Source organism: Manihot esculenta, chromosome 6 (assembly GCF_001659605.2).
Source record: "Manihot esculenta cultivar AM560-2 chromosome 6, M.esculenta_v8, whole genome shotgun sequence".
Classification (NCBI taxonomy): Eukaryota; Viridiplantae; Streptophyta; class Magnoliopsida; order Malpighiales; family Euphorbiaceae; genus Manihot; species Manihot esculenta.
The window spans coordinates 7901544-7921975 of NC_035166.2; the positions used below are offsets into that span (position 1 = coordinate 7901544).

Here is a 20432-nt window from a genome sequence, read left to right on the forward strand (position 1 = left end):
TTGTCTGGCACAAGAGCAATTCATTGCAACTGCATTCAAGAGAAAACATACTTTTTATTCATTTTAAAAAAGAAAAAAGGCTTTAAGCTTGTTAAGTGTGAAGAATCTGTTCTCTTGTCTTTGCAGGTGATATTATCCCCAGATGCAGCCCCCCCAGTTGTCAGAATAATGGATTACAAGTATGATACTCTTTGTGCCCCTTTTTATGGTGTACATGAAAGTTTGTCTTATGTAGTAAAGTATATTATATCTTCTATGGCTTGCTGCTGCCACCTTAGGAAATACTCCTCCGTCACATAATTTTTGTCCACTTTGTTTTTTCTCACATATTAAGAAATATAATTTTTTTATTAACTTTCCAATTATTCCCATCTTAAATACATTAAGTTTTATTAAATACTAAGGATATTTTGAGAGATTTTTTGAAAATAAAATAAAATTAAATGGGGTTATAATAGACAATTTACATATTATTATAGTCTAAAAAAAGAAAGTGGACAATAATTTTGGAACAATAAAGAAAGAAAAGATAGACAAAAATTATAGGACGGAGGGAGTAGTATAATTGAAATTTTTATCAATATGCAAAAATATACTTTTTTCCATAACAATGTAAATCTTATGGATCCGATGAATTATTGCAACTGCATGAGTGCATTTGTATGGTATGCCACATTATAGAGATCAAAACAACATTTCTTTTTTCCAATTAGAAAGTGCATTCATATTTTCTTTATTTCTTTGTCAGCAAATATAGATATGAATTGCAAAAGAAGAAGAGAGTACAGCAGAGGAAAAGCGCTGGTAAAGTTTAATATGTTTTAGAGCTTGATCCATTTCGGATATAAACAAAGTCTTTGCTATGATAATAGATACTGACAAAAAAGTGTGCTTTTAAATGTCAGCAAGTCGCAAGGAACTTAAAATGGGGTAAGTAACACAGTCATATCCTGCTATTTAATTTACTAATTTACCCATATTCTCATTAATAATTCCTCAAGCTTGCATGTTTCTTAAAATTCGTACTTTTTGTTAACCCACTGATTGATGCCACTGGCCATAGATTGCTACAAAACTTGGCATCCTTGTCATGTATCATCTTTTCAAATGCATTTTTCACATTGATTAGCATGTTATGAAATATCCATCTGAAAACTGATGTCAAAATGGCTGAGGACCTGAAACTTTATGATAATAGAGATAAAGCTGAGAATTTTGTTGAATTATCGAAGGTAGGTAGGGTGATGCCTCCAAGATACTCTTCCTCTCTAGTACCTTACCAATGGGGTAATCTGAACAATATAATGGGGCAGTTATTGACATTTGTCCATCATTTGATATGTTTATATATATATTCATTGGAATTGTAAGGATCTTAATGTTGGAGAAAGTTTTGTGAAGTTAAGATTATCGACAGTTGGTTCTGCACGTACTTGCTGAATACCACTTGTCACAAGGTGAGTGGTGCTCTCTGTAAATATAAACGTCCTTCATCTTCACTGTTCTGATTTTTATTTTTCTTAGTTCTCCTACCATTGGTTCCTCATTCCTGGAATAGAGCTACAAATTAAATATTGATTATCTTGTGCAAATTATTTAGCCTTTGTATTGTGTATTGGCCTTCAGGCATGTACTGCTGGTGTGCTAATTATTGAAACACGATTCGTGTAATAACCTTGAATTCAAGATCAATTTACGATTTTCAAATAGTTTATGTGATTTGAAACCTATGGTGTAAAAATAAACTAGTCTAGTTTTTGTAGTCGGTTTTCGGTTTGTACTAAAAAAATGTGTTTTTCTTTCCATTAATTTTTGTTGACAGTTACAACATTGATCAACATGATTATGATGTACGCTTGAGAGCTGCAAGGAAATTTTTAAAAGATGGCAACAAGGTTGTTTTAGTTTTCTTTTTGTTTTAGTATATCTTTTGCATTCTCTCTGAATTTAGGATGAATTTCTTTTGATTGATTTACTGCATTATAATGCCTTTCAGGTTAAGGTCATAGTGAACTTGAAGGGTCGTGAAAATGATTTCAGAAATATTGCTATTGAGCTTATCAGATGTTTCCAGAATGATATTGGGGAGGTAATCTTGACTTGTTTAGGTTTGTGTATAATTGAATGACCTATAAAATTCAGTATGAAAGAATGATATGCAACATTTTCTGAAATATCTGATTGTCATGATACTTGTTTTGAAATCAAAACAAAGAAAAGAAGAAGGGGGGGGGGGGGGGGGGGCACAAACATAAAAAATGTCTTCACTTAGAGGTCTCTGAACTGGGCTGGGCTGGGTCTGCTCTCATTAAGCTAACCTAATTCAAAATGGAACCAGTATGAATCCGTTATTTTAATGGGTATGGCTTATATATTTATATACTTTCAAACAGACTGACTGCAGTATGGCAAATCTTAAAACCATTTGGTATGGTATTGTTTTTCATTTTCCTTGTTATTTCATCTTTTTATTCTTGATTAATTTAGCTATGTATTTTATTTTAAACATTCCAGTCTTCATTGCTGACATTTTTTTTGTATGCTGCAATTTGTAGCTTGCAACTGAAGAGAGCAAGAAATTCAGAGATAGGAATATATTTATTACCTTGGTTCCAAATAAGGTTCTACAGAAAACGCAGGAGCCACCAAGGAAAAAAGACAAGTCAGCTATAAACGAAGTGTCGGCTGGTGTATGAGTACTCTTGGAGGTTAGTGAGGGGGATGGTTGGCAGGCGCTCCAAAATTTTCTGTCAAATAGGTTTGGTATCTGAGCTTATGGACAGCTTAGCAAACATTACAACATGCTTACCTGATTTTTTTACGAAAGAAGCAACTTTTGTAGTTTTAATAATTGTGAGATTCGCTAGGAAATCACTTGATTTGTTTATTTATTTCTTTAAGTCTAAAGTAGATTAGGGGGGGTGCTCTATCATGTTAGACAGAGACGTTGTATTGAATTTATGAAATGCTATGAGGATGCAATTCCAAGAATACTATTCTTCATTCTCTATACAGGTTGATGCGAGTAAAAATTGCCATTTACGGAACAAACATGGGGAGATCGAGTTTGTGAAATTCAGGAAGATTGGACAAAAGGGTCAATCATGCATAGGATCTGGCAAAACAGAGAGAGAGAGAGAGAGAGAGAGAGAGAGAGAGAGAGAGAGAGAGCAACAGGGCAAGGCCAGTCAAATTATATATTGGGTTGTGGAATTGATAGAAGAGAAGAGGTGGAGTATTTAAGGAGGGGTTACTCTTGTCTAGATGGAGAGACTTCAACTTACCCAACTAACGATTTAATCGTTAGCTTAGATGCTAAGTTCTTGCTGCTCAAGCATCGCAATTGTTGTTTCACATTTTGCAGCTTTCAGAACCTGTTAACAGACGCCTCATATTTGAAAATAAATTTTTATTTTTATTTTATATTTTCTGCCTGTCAGAAGTATGGGAAATTTGGTAAATTCGTGACTGGTGGTACATGGTTCCTGCACTACCAATTCACTCTTTTTCTGTATGGTATTGACTTGAAAGTTTTCTTAGGATATAAAATATATAAATTTGTGTCTAAGTGGATATGAGGAGGGAGGAGGGAGGAGGGAGGGTACGGCAGGGGCACGTGCCGTACCAGCGACCGGAAAATGTTTTGAATGGAATGAAGGTGTCGCTGCCCCTGTCGTATCAGTGACCGGAAAATGCTTTGAACGGAATGAAGGTGTCGCAGCGACACAGCCGGTGATATCGCAGCAGTGCAGTCGCGCTAAGCTAGTGGTGTCCTACCAAAGGAAAGCTCCTGGCTCCGCCACTGGATATGAGATTAATGTAAAATTGATTTAAAGCTCAAAAAAAAAAAGGAAAATAAAAAATAAATTATTCTTACTAAGTTTTAAATAATTTTATTATATTTTAAAGATATTTATGTAAATGGGTATCATATTGACACAATAAATGAAAAGAAAATCCGTATTACAACTATTATCTTCTATAAAAAGTGTATATTGAAAAAATTATCCCTTTTCTCTTTTAAATTTTACTGCAGTAAATATTATAATAAATGAAAAATTACTATTAATTTTAGACTCATTAGCCATTTTTTTTATTTTAAAAAATATATTTTAATTATTGATATTTTAAAAAAGTGTATTAATTAGGCTATGTATTATTTTTAACTATTAAGATTATGTTTGCTTTTCAGAAAATATTTTTATTTTTATATTTTTTGATATTTGAAATACTAAAAAAATTTAATTAATAAAAAATATTTTTTTAATAAGAAAATGTCATTTTCACCCATTAAAATTTTTATTAATATTTTTATATATAAATTTATTAATAAATTAAAATTAAATAATAAAAATAAGTTATCACGTTAAAAAAATTTTTCGCTGAAACCATTTTCAAAAAATTATTTTTTATGAAAAATATTTTTAAATATAAATTATTTTTTATAAATAAACAGTGTTTAAATATTGAAAGTTCAACAATTTAATATACCTTTTTCTTCTATTTTGTTCTCAATTTAAATTGGGTTTATTTATTTTATCAAAAATATTTTTGAAGAAAGTATTTTCTATATTGTTTAACGTTTAAAATATTAAAAAAATTTAATTAATAGAAAATATTTTTAAATAAAATAATAGAATAAAATTTTTTATTAAGAATTCTATATATAAATGGTTAATAAATTTTATTTTTTAAATTAAAATTAAATAATAAAAATAAATTATTATTTAAAAAATGTTATTACTAACATTTTCTCTCATTTTCTTGCATTTTCTTTCACTTTAATCTAATTTCTTTTTCACTTTCATTTTATACCTTTCTTATTTCATTGTCTTATATTTCCATTCATTTTAATGTACTTTTATAATAGTTATTAGAAATAAAATTAAAATGTATAATAAAATAATAATTTTAATTCTTAATAAATTAATATAAAATATTTTCCTTCCGTCCAATAATTTATATACATATTTTTTTTATTATTTTAAAATTATTATAGACTTTCTTTTTTTTCACTATAATAATATATAAATTAACTATTATAATTTTATTTTTTAGAAATTTTTTAAAATATTTTTTTAGTATTTAATAATTTTTAATATTTTTAAATGAATATAATTAAAAAATTAATAAAAAAATATTATTTTTTTAATAGGTAGCAAAATAAATAAAAATTAGGAAAAAGTTCCCGAAGAGTTTCATAACAATAGACTTGAATCCATTGGTAAATGAGTTCGTGGATTTTTATTGGATTACGTACCGATGAAAAAAAATTCTTTGATCATTTAGAAAAATCTTGTAGGATACGTGTGAATATAAAAATTTTATTTTATTTTTTCAAAAAACTACTATTATTTTCCAAAATAAATATATTTTAAAAATTTTAATTATTTAAAAATTTATTAAAAAAAATCTAAATATTTATCACTTTTTCACATTTATATTCTAAATTTAAAATCTTGAATAATAAATTAAGTTTTTATATTTCTCTTAATTTTAATTAATTTTAATAAAAGAATTTGATCCATCCTTTTTTCTCACAAACAATACTGAAGCACCCAAGGTGAGGTACTCGGTCAGATGAAACCCTTATCTATCAGCTCTTGCAACTGCTTTTTAAGCTCCTTCAATTCTGCTGGTGCCATCCTGTGTAGGGAGGGATAGAGATTGGTCTGGTTCCAGACATCAATTCTATTTCGAACTCTATCTCCCTAGTAGGTGGTAAACCTGACAGCTCGTCTAGGAACACATCTAAAAACTCTCTGACCACTGACACCGAGGCGGGCTTTCTATACTATAAAAAATTATTTTTTAAAATACTTATTAAATAAAAGATTTTAAACATTTACATTAATTTATATTTATATCCGAAACTTTAAATTTTAAAATTTTTCTCGATTTATTACAATTATAATAGAAAGAATTTATTATAATTATAATAGAAGTATTAAATTGAATATGAAAAATTTAATAACGAATTATAATAAAAATATATTTATTTTATATTTATCATACGTAATATTAAATTAATATTTATTTTAAATAAATATTTCACTACATAAAATATTACATATAAATATTATATATTAAAATATTTTATTAAAAATTTATACTCACTATTACTATATACATATTTTTAACATATGAAAAATTATATTTTATATAAATAATATAAAATAAAATAAAATATTAAAAGTCATTCCTTAATAATTTTTATAAAAATTTAGATATATTACTCGTATCTCTTATAAACTATTTAAAATATTTAATATTTTTATTTTTCTCACTTATATAAAAAGTAAATTTATAATGCATATTAATTTATTGGTTGATTTGATAAAAAAATTATATTTCATAAAATAATATTAAATAAAATAAAATATTATATATTTTATATTTTATATTTTTATTAAACTATAATATGTGTATAAAAATAGAAAAAAATAGAATTAATAAAAAAAGATATTATTAAAATAAAAATATATATTTTAAAGATTATTTTATTAGTCAAATAAAATTTTAAAGATTATATTGTAATTTTTTAATAATTTTTTAAATTTAATTTAGTACTTTTTCATTATAATTGTGACAAATTAAAAAAAATTTAATTTTATTATTCAAAATTTAAAATTTTGAATATAAATATGAATTAAAGTAAATGTTTAAATTTTTTTATTTAATAGGCCTTCTAAGAAATAATTTTATATCACATAATAGGTGAATTATAAATCTTTTGATTAAAATTAATTAAAGTAAATTGATTATAATTGAGATAAATATAAAAAAATTAATTTTATCATTTAAAATTTTAAATTAAAATATAAATATGAAAAATGTGAAAACATGGGAACACTTATATATATAATGCCAAAAAAAAATATTAGCAAATGGGTAAAGATCACTCCATGAGATTCACATACCTATTAATAATTTACTTTTTTTTTTTTTTTTAACATATGTACCGACTAAATATATATATATATATATTTTTTCCTAAACTATTCACTATCTAAAGTTTATCGGCCTGACTAATCTAAATATGCTTCATATAAATAAAGTAAGAAAAGAATAAAATACTTTTAAATTTTATACTTTTTGTTACATAATTATCATTCAAAATAAATTATTATCATTCAAAATAAATTATGAACTGTCACTATATCATGTGATAAGAGTCTGATAAGTCGATACACTGTCTCACGTGTGGAAAGAAAGATCTAGATACCGTAGTACCCGATTCTTCATAACTCGCCATCTCCTGAATAAATCGAATCTTTATATAAAATAGTGTTAGCAAATACAATCTAGGAGATCTCCGTTATGTCTATAATCACGGGATTCTCGATCAATCAGCTGGTGAGATCTCTTATTAATTAGCCAGTACCAGTCGGATTTCTAAAAAATACTGTAATTAACTTTATCTTTTTATAGTATAAAAACTAATGATCATAGAGATTTACTGTAAGATTCAGCTACTTACTTGTACCGCGTCTCACATCGGCGGTTTACGATAATTCCGAATTGAATATAATAGTTAGCACGAAACTAGTAAATAATTTGGGTTAACCATTTTTGAGTCAAGTGGAAAGTGGATCCAAAAGTTATTTGGGTCAGTTTGGGCAGGACTATTTCAATTGGTATCAGAGTCACTCTGGGTCAGACAAATTGTGCAAAACTAGTGGACCTGCGAGAAAACGACTATCCGTGTGAAATGAGGTGGAGCCTCCCGAGATACTAGCGAACCACAATACTCGAGGGTCCGATCCTGATTAGCAATTGTATCCGATTCAGTTGCGTGTCTGATCCTAGTTAGCAATGGTATCTGATTCAGTTGCGACGAGTACGTCGCAAATTTAGTAGAGGAGAGTGTAAGATTCAGCTGCTTGCTTGTATCGCGTTCCACATCGGCAGTTTACGATAATTCCGAATTGAATATAATAGCTAGCATGAAACTATTAAATAACTTGGATTAACCATTTTGGGTCAAGTGAAAAGTGGATCCAAAAGTTATTTGGATCAGTTTGGACCGAGCTGTTTCACTTACACAACTACTCTTGAAGTTCTAAACAATTCCTTACATTTGCCTTCAGTTTACTAACTTGAACGTTGAGGTGACTACTATAAGCACCAATCATCTCATTTTCTTTTTCTTATATATTGACCAATCACAGCACAACTCTATTTCGGCCATATTATTTGGTTCTATTGCCGAAAATCTCCATTGAATTCTTTCTGTTCATTTGGATTAAAACTGATCTCCATTAAATTCTTTCTGTTCATTTGGATTAAAACTGATCTCCATTAAATTCTTTCTGTTCATTTGGATTAAAACTGATCTCCATTGAATTCTTTCTGTTCATTTGAATTAAAATCGATCTCCTATCTTTTTCTCTTAAAAAGATTTGGTTCCGTTGCTGAGAATCTCTATTGAATTCTTTCTGTTCATTTAGATTAAAACTGGTCTCCTATCCTTTTCTCTCAAAAAGGAATATATTTTTTCTCTCAAAATGGCCAACAATTCACGAGCTGCTACTAAGTTTGCTACCATAGAGGGTGCTATCATTTGATTTTCTTTCACTCCTGGTAATGGACAAAACACACTTCCTTGTAGCAAATGAAGCATATTTCAACAATATGAACATTGAGCAAATGTTCCAATATGTCAAAAAATTGCAAGCTACTCTCGAGCAATGTAAAGCTCGAGAGAAGGCATCATTCATGGTTTCCAGGGAAGGGAGAAAGCCCCCGTTGATACCCCAAGTAATACGAGTAAGGAAATAATAGGATGTTTCAAATATTTAAAATATGAAACTCCAAATCATGATAAATTAAGTTACCATCGCTTAATTCAAAGTTTACGAGATGAGAACTATATTTGGGAAGTATAGGAGGATAAAGAAACAAGCCACACTCTTTTCAACACATGTGGACCCATAACACTATTTCAGATCGCGTAATACATATATGGCCAAATTGCATTTAGGTCAGTTTTATTATTTTAGTATTTTAGTATTTTGTAGAATTTGTTTTAAATTAATTTGGCCTAAATTATAAGGCAAATTCGTGCAGCCCATTTAGGAAGGAGATTTCTTCAAGATAATTTAGGAAAATGATCTTTAATGTAATACAGGTTTGACTATTTGACTAGATACACTTCCTATATTGTAATTATAAATTCTTATATTGTAATTATAAATTCTTATATTGTAATTATACCTTCCTACAATAGAATTAGGGTTTGAGGGCTATAAAAACACTCTTAAGGTGGCAGCCACAAGAGGCCAATGAATAAAGATAATATTATAAACAATATTTGGTTCTTCTCCATTATTTAACAACTTATCAAGGTTTAATTTTGTGGCGTTCTAATATGGATCTTCTCCATACTTAGTTAACTTATCAAGGAATTCTTGTGACGTTCTCGAAGCTGGAATTGCTTGATTATTTATGTTTCTAATCACATTAGTTAGTTAGAGGTGTGGTAGAGCAATCTTCGCTCCGTTATCTATGTTTCTAATTATATTTGTTGATTAGGGGTGTAGTAAAACAACCTTCTGGAAGATATTTTTATTTTGTTCTTTGTCAAGTTGTGTGTCGAAATTTTTGATCACATGTTGATCCTAGATTTCGCATCACCAAGGCCTTAGACAGAGGTGATCCAGACACGGTCCAAAGGGAAGGCCAAGTTTGAAGAAGAAGAGTCACCAGTCGATGCTCTTCAGGATGTCAACTGGAAGCTGGTACAGGCTGTTAGGTACCAGAAAGAGCAGGAAGAAGACTATGGTTTGGATGGTGACGCTGACTTCGTGTTGTGCCAAGTGTTTCCATTAACACTCGCAGATTTGGCTAAAAAATAGTACCAACATCTGAGCCCATATTTAATTTAGAACTTTACATAATTTGCTATGTTATTCAAATACAGATTTGTTACTTGTATATCTCCTAAAAAACTCTTCTCTAACCTGCGAAAGATCCGTCAAGGAGAGGACAAGTCTTTAAGGAGTTTTATCTCACGGTTTGATCCGAAAGCAATACAGGTAGAGGAATTAAATTATGAGCTAGCATGTGAAGCGTTGAAGAAAAAAACACGCGAAGTCAAGTTCATGGATTCCCTATCAATAACACAGCCGCTCAACCAATAGCTAATGGATACATCAGGTTGGATAATGAAGTCCAAACTATGAGAGAGGACAAAAAAATGAGCAAGATCAAAAGCAGGAGAAGCAAGAATACGAGGGAGACCATAGAAGTTACCTAGTCTCCCAAAGAAGGAATGATTAAGATAAGTATAAGAAGTGTACCCCATTTAATGACTCACGAACACATATTCTAATGTGGATTAGAAAAAATGACAAGAAGATCAGGTAGCTTCCCAAGCTCGACCCTAAGAAAGCCGAAAAGTGAGACAGGACCAAGTACTGCCATTTTCACGAAAATCATGGACATACGATAGTTGAAAGATGAGATTGAGAGATTAATAAGAGATGACACACTTTGAAAGTTTGCCAGAAAGAATAGAGAAGAGAAAAGATCCGAACCCAAGGTAACAACTCCTGAAACTATCCCGGACCGTGAACCTATAAGGGTTATTCATGTAATTGTAGAAGGACCCAACGACAGTAAAATAAACGAATCACAGAATGTGTCCGGAGTGTTCAATGGAAGTGTCAAGTCATGTGTCTCTAATGTAGGAGACTTAGTCCTTAAAAGGACGGATGTAACAAGCGGAAATATCGGGTCTGGTAAGATTGAAAAAAACTAGAAATGACCATTTAGAGTCTCAAAGATTATTCATCCAGGATCTTATAAGTTGACCAAGTTAGATGGCCGAGTCATTCCCCACTCTTGGAACATTTATAATCTGAGAAAAATTTATTAATAACAGTTAACAATATATTTTTTGTGTTGTGTTTTTCAGTGACAAGGAACATTGGAGTTGCCTTCTTTAAAAAGATTAAAGAACATTCATTAAAAGCCACAATGTGGGAATCCATCATGTCATAATCCGGATGTTAGTCCCACTAAACAAGACATCTTATATCAGGCCACAAGGTGGGAATCTATCAGACCATAATCTGAGTGTTAGTCCCGCTAAACAAGACATCCGATACCAGGTCAACAAGGCGGGTTTCACTAGACCATAATTCGAGTGTTAGTCCTGCTAAATAAGACATCTTATACCAGGTCAATAAGGCGGGTTCCGCCAGCCCATAATCTGGGTATTAGTCCCGTTAAATAAAGCATTTAATACCAGACCACAAGGCGAATTTTGCCACGCTATAATCCTGGGGTTAGCCCCGGTAAATAAGACATTTTATGTCCAGGCCACAAGACAGGTATTTACCAAACCACATGACTGGGTTGTTAGTCCCAAAAGATAAAAGGCGAGTTTATGCCAAAAATAGCCACAAGGCGGGTAATCGCTTGGTGAGTTTTCGAGTGTTAGTCCAATTAAACAGAGGCAATTTTCTACTAAAAAGTGCCATAAGACTGGTAATTGCCAGACACTGTTAGTCCCAAAAGACAAAGACAAGTTTCTGTAAAAAAACGCCATAAGACGGGTTCCACTAGGCTATAATCCAGGTCTTGCTCTACTAAACAAGGCATTTGTACCAAGCTACAAGGCGGGTATTTACCAGGCCACAAGGCAGGTATCTACCAGGCCACGTGATCGGGTGTTTGTCCCAAAACATAGAGGTAAATTTTTGCCAAGAAGCGTCACGAGACGGGTATCAGTCAGGCTAATGACCGAGTGTCAGTCCTGATTAAAAAAATTTTCAAGTCGTTATCGTGAGCGGATATTCAGCCATAAGGCAATCGTCATTTATAATCAGAGGTAGGCAAAGCGACACGAGTGTGGAAAGCCAATCTAGATATGTCATGTGCCCACAATCGTGAAAACAACTGTTACCTTTGAATTTGAAGAATTAAAGACCAGCGGGGACCTCTGATATTATATAATAATCGCCCAAATAAGCGATGAGCTGTCACCATAAGATAGGGTCACATAGCAAGAGTCTGATAAGCCGATACGTGGTTCCACCCGTGGAAAGAAAAACCAGGACACCGTATCACTTGGTTTTTCGTCAAAACTCGCCCTCTCCTAGATAGGTCGAGTCTTCACATAAAATTACCATTAGTATATACAATCTAGCAGATCTCCGTTATGCCTATAATTATAAATTTTCGATTAATTAACCGATGAAATCTCTTATTAATTAGGAAACACCAATCATATTTTCAGGAAATATTATAATTAATTTCATTTTTTTATCGTATAAAAACTAACGATTATATTTACGAAATAACCTTTTTTCTAATTCCTACGCAACTACCGTTGAAGTTGTAAGCATTTCCTTACATTGCTCTTTTTTTTTTTTAGTTTACTCATTTGAGTATCGAAATGACTGTCGTAGGTGCCAACCATCACACTCTCTGTTTTATAAATTGACCAATCACAATAAAATTATATTTCGATCGTATCAATATCTATACTCAAATTCGAAAATTTTAATTAATGATAAAAAATACTCCGCCATCCCATCTCGGTGGGTATTTTTCAACCAATTTTTCATATCCAATTTAAGCTGTATTTTTGAAAGATTCTAAAACACACTTTTAATTATTTTAGTGAATTTTCTAATAAACAATTTTAAAATTTTTATCAATCAAATAAAGATGAAAATTGCATATTTGTTTTTCAACTAAAAAAATTGCATATTCTTAGAATATTATCTCATAAAACTAAAGTGTACCCAACAAATAGCAACATAATAAATATAACATAATCCAAAATTAACTACCAAACCCCATCTTCATCACTAAAGTATTTATGAAGTATATGACAGTTTAAGGTAAATTTAAAATTATGAAATTCCTATATATTAATAAAAATATTAATTTATTATATTACTGTTAGCTGAGTATCAGATTAACTTGATGAGGTGCTAGTACTGCATGCTCATACAATATATAATAAAGAAATTCCATCAGTTAGTAATACTAATTTCTACATTTTTCGACCCTTTCTTTGTAAAAAAAAAAAAAAAAATTCATAATCAAAATACAATGTGATAATGGAGTCTATTTTTAACTAAAATATCTCTAGTTTAAATTTTAGGTATTAAATATTTTTAAAATCTATAATGATTTCAGATATCGAATAAAATAATAATATAGGAAAACGAAAATTTAAAAAAAAATGCAACAAAAAATATTTAAACACGCATCTGGCCGTTGAAAAAAGAGATAGAAGGGGTATATGGTAGTTGAAAAATAGACGAAGCTTAGCTTTAGGGCAATGGCGACTCTGCAACCAACGCCCACCACCACCACCTCCCTTAACCAGACGAATTAGGTGAGAAAGACAGATATGGAAGCTCCCACATACCCTACCTTTTTCATTCATAAAAAAAGATATATACATCCTTCATCTCTCTCTCTTAACTCATTTCTTTCTTCTATCTCTCGGCTCCATTCACCATGGAAGCCAGTGCTGGTCTTGTTGCCGGCTCTCACAACCGCAATGAGCTCGTCGTCATTCATGGCCATGAAGAGGTCACCAATTACACCACCTGCATGCATGCATGTTTATGCTATCTCTCTGTACCATTGAAAAGAAACTCATTCTTGTTTTCTGCTTTTGTTATTGTGCAGCCCAAGCCTTTGAAGAACTTGGATGGTCAATTTTGTGAGATATGTGGGGATCAGATTGGGTTAACAGTGGATGGAGATCTGTTTGTGGCTTGCAATGAGTGTGGTTTCCCAGTTTGTAGGCCTTGCTATGAGTATGAAAGAAGAGAAGGGACTCAAGTTTGTCCTCAGTGCAAAACCAGATACAAGCGTCTCAAGGGTAGATATACACACACGCATACACATATTTGCTGCAAATTAACAGTATCATTTCTTCTTGTTCTTGATCATATTCCAAACTGACATTTCTGAAAAATTTGCACAGGGTGCCCCAGGGTCGCCGGAGACGAAGATGAAGAGGACCTGGACGATATTGAACATGAGTTCAACATTGAAGAGCAAGACAGGAACAAGCATCTCACAGAGGCTATGCTTTATGGGAAGATGACCTACGGAAGAGGCCATGACGATGAGGAAAATAGCCAATTCCCACCCGTTATAGCCGGCGGATTCAGATCAAGACCTGTAAGAAAACTCTTTCTTCGCTTTGATCTTCCAATTTTTTTCAATACAGTTTTCAATCATTTAAAGATTGGAAATTCATGCAGGTGAGTGGAGAGTTTCCTGTTGGATCTAATGGAGAACAGATGTTGGCGTCTTCACTTCATAAAAGAGTGCATCCATATCCAGTTTCTGAGCCTGGTAGAATATGCATTTGGATTGAATTGGTTGAAATTTATCTTCACTAATTCTGTTCTCATAGTGTTTGTTAAAATGTTAATTAGGAAGTGCAAGATGGGATGAGAAGAAAGAGAGAGGGTGGAAAGAGAGGATGGATGACTGGAAAATGCAGCAAGGCAATCTGGGACCTGAACATGATGATGATCCTGACGAAGTCATGTGAGCTTCCTCTTTAATTTATTTTTTATTTACATTGAATAATTTTTGCACATTCTCGTGTTTTTAATTTTGGGAAATTTATTATTTTATTTCTAAGTTTTATTATCAACAATACTTGAATTTCTAAATCTTTTATTGATAAATTATTTAACCATTAATTAATTTTAACTATTTCACACAAATTCTTTTATTTATTTAATGTGTAGTATTTAAAAAAATTAATTATTATCTATCATAGATGTTATAATTATCCTTAGTTTTATTCCTCAATTTTTAATCATTTGGTGATTTTAAATCAATTAAAAAAATTATAAGTTACTTTAGTATAAAAAATAAAAAATAATTAATATTAAAAATTAATTATAAAAATAGATAAAAAATTATTATTTAATTCATATACCGTAATGAAATAAATTTCTTAATATGTTTATTTTAAAAGCACATGAAATCTTTAAATTTTTTCAAACCGTTTATTATTTAACTTTTCCTCTTAATTCTAGATATTAAATAGTTGTATTTTTTTATTATTAAAGTTTCAAGACGACGAGTAGAATCTAATCCTCACAAATTTATTATTATGCCCTTATTACTGAATAAAATTACAGAAATTGAATAATTGTGATTTTTAAATTGCAGAATTAAATATTTATGTTTTAAATTTATAAGACTAATTTGGGAACAAGACCATTTTAGTCATTTCACACCTTACTAATAATGTCATAAAGGGAAAGATCGAATAGTTGCTTGAAAAAAAAAATGCTTAAATAATTTTTTTTTTGAATAAAAAAAACATAAATTTCATTCAAATTCAATAACGATGAACTCAAAAATACAATTAGGAGGTGAGGAAAAAAACCTCAACCAGGTCTAGAATATCATGACTAGCTCGAGCAAGCGCATAAGCTACACCATTAGCAGATCTATGAACAAAGTTAATATAAATAAAAATCATCTCCGAGATAAGAGATTTACAATAAAAAATAAGCCTATCAAATGATGACAAATCTTGATAATTGGGATCAGGTATAGCTCAAATCAAAAGTTAAGCGTCTGACTCCACAATAATCGAGGACTAACCACCATCTTTGAGACAGTTTAAAACTTTCCTAAAAGTTATGACCTTAGCCGTAAAAGTATCAAAATTACCAAGAATTCGTTGTTGACGTGCTGCAAAACTCATCATTCCATCCCCTTAAAACACAATCCATTCCCATAGCCCATCAACATTTAGCTTAAAACTTTCAATGGGTGGCTTTTTCCATTGGACGCAAACCAGAGCATTAACAACCAACTCCCTACAACTTCTAGCCATCTCCCAGTATTGAAAAAGAGACTTTGCACGCCTAATCACAACATGAGGTAGACACATTTTCTGCTTCTATACCACAACGTTTCTATTTTTCCATAAAACCCAAACTACCATAACCACCATGTGTAAAGTAGAAACAGAAACTGAATTGCATACCCGAACAAACCAATTACTAAGAGTCAACCAGATTCAGTCATCATCTAACAATCACGGGCAAAATGGAAAGTAACCAGAGTATGTATTATCGTTTTATTTTGACTAGAGCACATAGGACAAGACTCACTGATTTGAACATTCCTACGAATTAAATTAACCAAGTATGGAATAGCATTAAGGCAAGCCTGCCATACCAGATTCAAAACTTTCGGTGGAGCCCGAATATGTCAGAGTTTCTTCCACATCTATCTAACCGCAAGTGAGTAGTCTGTGTCAAGAATCTATAAGCACTTCGAACCGAATAAAATTCCCGTTTCTCAAATTTCAATATCCAATTATCTACTTGCCCGTGATATTCAAAGGGATAGACAATATATTATGAGCGTCAACGTAATTATATTACTAATGAAAAACTAATTATAGTGTGTACTTCTATTTTTAAATTTATAAAAATATCTATTTCAAATTTAGGAAAATAATTTGTCGTGTTGATGCATGAAATCTTTTCTATTACATACTACGAGGAAATATAAAGTTAAAGCTCAATTAATTTACATATTGGCTTGTAATCTTGAATTAACCTTGTAAATAATTATGTAATTAGGTTTGAAGATAAGTGATTAATTTGGTTAATAAAAAAACTCCAACCAAAATTGGATGCAGGGTAGATGAGACGAGGCAGCCACTGTCGAGGAAAGTACCAATAGCATCAAGCAAGATAAACCCATATAGAATGATAATAGTGGCTCGGCTTGTGATATTGGCATTGTTTCTTCGCTATAGAATAATGAACCCTGTCCATGATGCTATTGGCCTCTGGCTCACTTCTATCATCTGTGAAATCTGGTTTGCCTTTTCTTGGATTCTTGACCAGTTCCCCAAGTGGCTCCCTATTGATCGCGAGACCTATCTTGATCGCCTTTCTCTCAGGTATTTATACTTTGCACCACTACAAAGTTCCATTCTGTCAAATCCTTATTTAAATTTAGTCCATATGTACTCAACACGTGATTCAATAATATTTCAACATATAAATATTTTTCCTTTCTTACAAAACATAAGAGTCATGTAATGCAGATATGAGAGGGAAGGTGAGCCGAATATGCTAGCTCCAGTGGATTTCTTCGTCAGTACAGTGGATCCTATGAAGGAACCTCCTCTAGTTACTGCAAATACAATGTTGTCCATCTTAGCTGTGGATTACCCAGTAGAAAAGATCTCATGCTACCTCTCAGATGATGGTGCATCTATGTGCACCTTTGAAGCCATGTCTGAAACTGCTGAATTTGCTAGAAAATGGGTTCCATTCTGCAAGAAATTTAGCATAGAACCACGAGCCCCCGAGATGTACTTTGCTTTAAAGGTGGATTATCTCAAGGACAAGGTCCAGCCTACCTTCGTTAAAGAACGTAGAGCTATGAAGGTCTGATTAGCCTATCTGAAGCCTCTAGAATGGAGGACTTGAGCCGTTTTAGCTAATGAATTTGATATATTTTGTTCATGTTTTTGACAGAGAGAATATGAAGAATTCAAAGTTAGGATAAATGCAATTGTAGCAAAAGCACAGAAGGTTCCTCCAGAGGGATGGATCATGCAAGATGGGACACCATGGCCTGGAAACAATACCAGGGATCATCCTGGTATGATTCAAGTGTTTCTGGGTCACAGTGGAGGTCATGATGTTGAAGGAAATGAGCTTCCTCGCCTCGTTTACGTGTCTCGTGAGAAGAGACCTGGTTTTGCACATCACAAGAAAGCTGGTGCTATGAATGCCCTGGTAATCAATAAAATTCCACAAGATCTCACTCTCTTTTACTTTACCTTTACAAGGCTTGCCTAATTTTTTTTTTAATCCTTGGAAATTATCCAGGTTCGTGTCTCTGCAGTACTTACAAATGCTCCATTCATGCTGAACTTGGATTGTGATCACTATGTAAACAACAGCAAAGCCGTCAGAGAAGCCATGTGTTTCTTGATGGATCCTCAGACAGGGAAGAAAATTTGCTATGTACAATTCCCTCAAAGATTTGATGGTATAGATAGGCATGATCGATATGCAAATAGAAACACAGTCTTCTTTGATGTAAGTCAATTTTTTTATAAATTATATCTACAAATATGAAAATTATGTATGGAGTAATTGTCAAATGAAGTAACTGAATTTTTCTGCAGATTAACATGAAAGGTCTAGATGGAATTCAGGGTCCTGTGTATGTCGGGACAGGATGTGTTTTCAGAAGGCAAGCTTTATATGGATATGAACCTCCAAAGGGTCCTAAGCGTCCAAAAATGGTTAGCTGTGACTGCTGCCCATGTTTCGGACGCCGCAAAAAGAAGCAACCCATGATAAGTGCCAATGGAGAAACTGTGAATCTTGAAGGTTTATTAAAAATTTATAGCTTACTTGCTTAAGAAATCCTTTCTTTTTCTTTTTTTTTCTTTCTTTTCTCTCAAACATCATCCTCATGAATTCTATATCTTAATTTTTATGGCAGGAATGGATGATGACAAGCAACTTTTGATGTCCCAGATGAATTTTGAGAAGAGATTTGGACAGTCAGCAATTTTTGTAACGTCAACTTTAATGGAAGAAGGTGGTGTACCACCTTCATCAAGTCCTGCAGCTCTGCTTAAAGAAGCCATTCATGTGATTAGTTGTGGCTACGAAGACAAAACCGAATGGGGAACCGAGGTATCATTAACACAGCAAAAAATTTCACACAGCTTCTGCATACAAATTTTGGTCTAACATTGCTTTTCGCCTGTGCAGCTTGGTTGGATTTATGGTTCAATTACAGAGGATATTCTTACAGGTTTCAAGATGCACTGTCGTGGCTGGAGGTCCATCTACTGCATGCCAAAGAGGCCTGCATTTAAAGGTTCAGCTCCTATAAACTTGTCAGATCGGCTAAACCAAGTGCTTCGGTGGGCTCTTGGTTCTGTTGAGATTTTCTTTAGTCGTCACAGCCCTGTGTGGTATGGTTACAAAGAAGGAAAGCTCAAGTGGCTTGAGAGGTTCGCATATGTCAACACAACTGTCTATCCTTTCACTTCCTTGCCACTTCTTGCATATTGTACTCTCCCTGCCATTTGCTTGCTGACAGACAAATTCATCATGCCTGAGGTAATGATATAATTGAACTTTTCCTAGTCATTCATACGAGTGGAAAAAAAAAACAAAAAAAAAAAAAAGAGCAAAAGCATAGCTTTAGAAGGCCCAATATTTTACTCTTAAATCTTATTAACATTGCTAAATTTTTTATACATAAGTTCATTAACATTATTTATTTTTTCTTATTGCAAATCAATTAATAAAAATAAATTATTTCTTTAAAAATATATTTTAAAAAAAATTTGCACATATAATTTTCTTTTTTGCAAAATAAACAGAGCCTAAAATCTTAATTCTAAAATCATTTTTCTCCATTCAGCCATAAACTTGTAAATCTTTTGATACAATTTCCTTCCTCGTCACCTTAGATCTCTTCTTTTCCCTTCTCACTGCTTTTATTGCTAATTAACAACACTTCCATACGACGCCGTTTGATGCCATTCCCAAGGCCACATGATGTTCAAAAGAAACATGACGAAGACGGAGTAAAATTGTTTTAAAATTCCATGCAAACATGAATTAATTTGTTTCTCAAATTTGACCTTTTTGATTTTATTGTCACATCCAGATAAGCACATTTGCAAGCCTTTTCTTCATAGCTTTGTTCCTATCAATCTTCGCAACGGGTATTCTTGAGCTGAGATGGAGTGGAGTAAGCATTGAAGAATGGTGGAGAAACGAGCAATTCTGGGTCATTGGTGGAATATCAGCTCACCTCTTTGCTGTCGTACAAGGTCTTCTAAAAATTTTAGCTGGTATCGACACAAACTTCACAGTCACATCAAAGGCAACTGACGATGAAGATTTCGGAGAATTATATGCATTTAAATGGACGACTCTCTTGATTCCTCCAACTACCATCTTAATCATCAACCTTGTCGGAGTTGTTGCCGGAGTCTCAGATGCTATAAACAATGGATACCAATCATGGGGTCCATTGTTTGGTAAGCTCTTCTTTGCTTTCTGGGTGATTGTCCATCTCTATCCATTCCTTAAAGGTCTCATGGGGAGGCAAAATAGGACACCCACCATTGTTGTTATCTGGTCTGTTCTCTTGGCTTCAATTTTCTCCTTGCTTTGGGTTAGAATAGACCCATTTGTGATGAAAACAAAGGGTCCTGATACCAAGCAATGTGGAGTCAACTGCTGAGAAGTTTGTTTTGTATGTGCATTCATGTGTATACTTGTTTTTACAAGTATATCAAATGTGATGTATGAATCAACAAAATGCTGATGCCCAAGGAATAAAACTGGAGTGAAAATTTTTGTGCAGCATTTTGTAATGTACCAAGTTTTGTAATGAAGTGAAAGATTTGAATCTTA

General features: G+C 32.1%; 2 protein-coding genes across 2 annotated transcripts; both read left to right on the forward strand.

Moving 5' to 3' along the window:
- Window positions 1–2991, forward strand: LOC110617119 (translation initiation factor IF3-4, chloroplastic; the record flags this gene model as incomplete). The annotated part of the gene is made up of 6 exons (XM_021759729.2): window positions 1–179; window positions 749–804; window positions 906–930; window positions 1823–1895; window positions 1997–2089; window positions 2556–2991. Coding segments are annotated over 6 exons (567 nt in total), but the record flags the coding sequence as incomplete, so codon positions are not given.
- A 10406-nt stretch (window positions 2992–13397) lies between these two features.
- On the forward strand, window positions 13398–20432 carry LOC110616730 (cellulose synthase A catalytic subunit 7 [UDP-forming]). The gene is made up of 13 exons (XM_021759207.2): window positions 13398–13557; window positions 13657–13852; window positions 13958–14157; window positions 14241–14334; window positions 14418–14532; window positions 16661–16927; window positions 17075–17420; window positions 17511–17774; window positions 17868–18080; window positions 18170–18377; window positions 18493–18689; window positions 18768–19121; window positions 19678–20432. The coding sequence occupies exons 1-13, from the start codon at window positions 13483–13485 to the stop codon at window positions 20257–20259; spliced, it is 3111 nt and encodes a 1036-aa protein (XP_021614899.1). The 5' UTR covers window positions 13398–13482; the 3' UTR covers window positions 20260–20432.

Excerpts from the sequence above, each read along its gene's own strand:
- LOC110616730 (XM_021759207.2), top strand. The coding sequence starts at position 13,483 with ATGGAAGCCAGTGCTGGTCTTGTTGCCGGCTCTCACAACCGCAATGAG. Across the intron at positions 16,928-17,074 it reads CTTGATCGCCTTTCTCTCAG|ATATGAGAGGGAAGGTGAGC; the intron begins GTATTTATACTT and ends CATGTAATGCAG. Across the intron at positions 17,775-17,867 it reads CTGGTGCTATGAATGCCCTG|GTTCGTGTCTCTGCAGTACT; the intron begins GTAATCAATAAA and ends GAAATTATCCAG.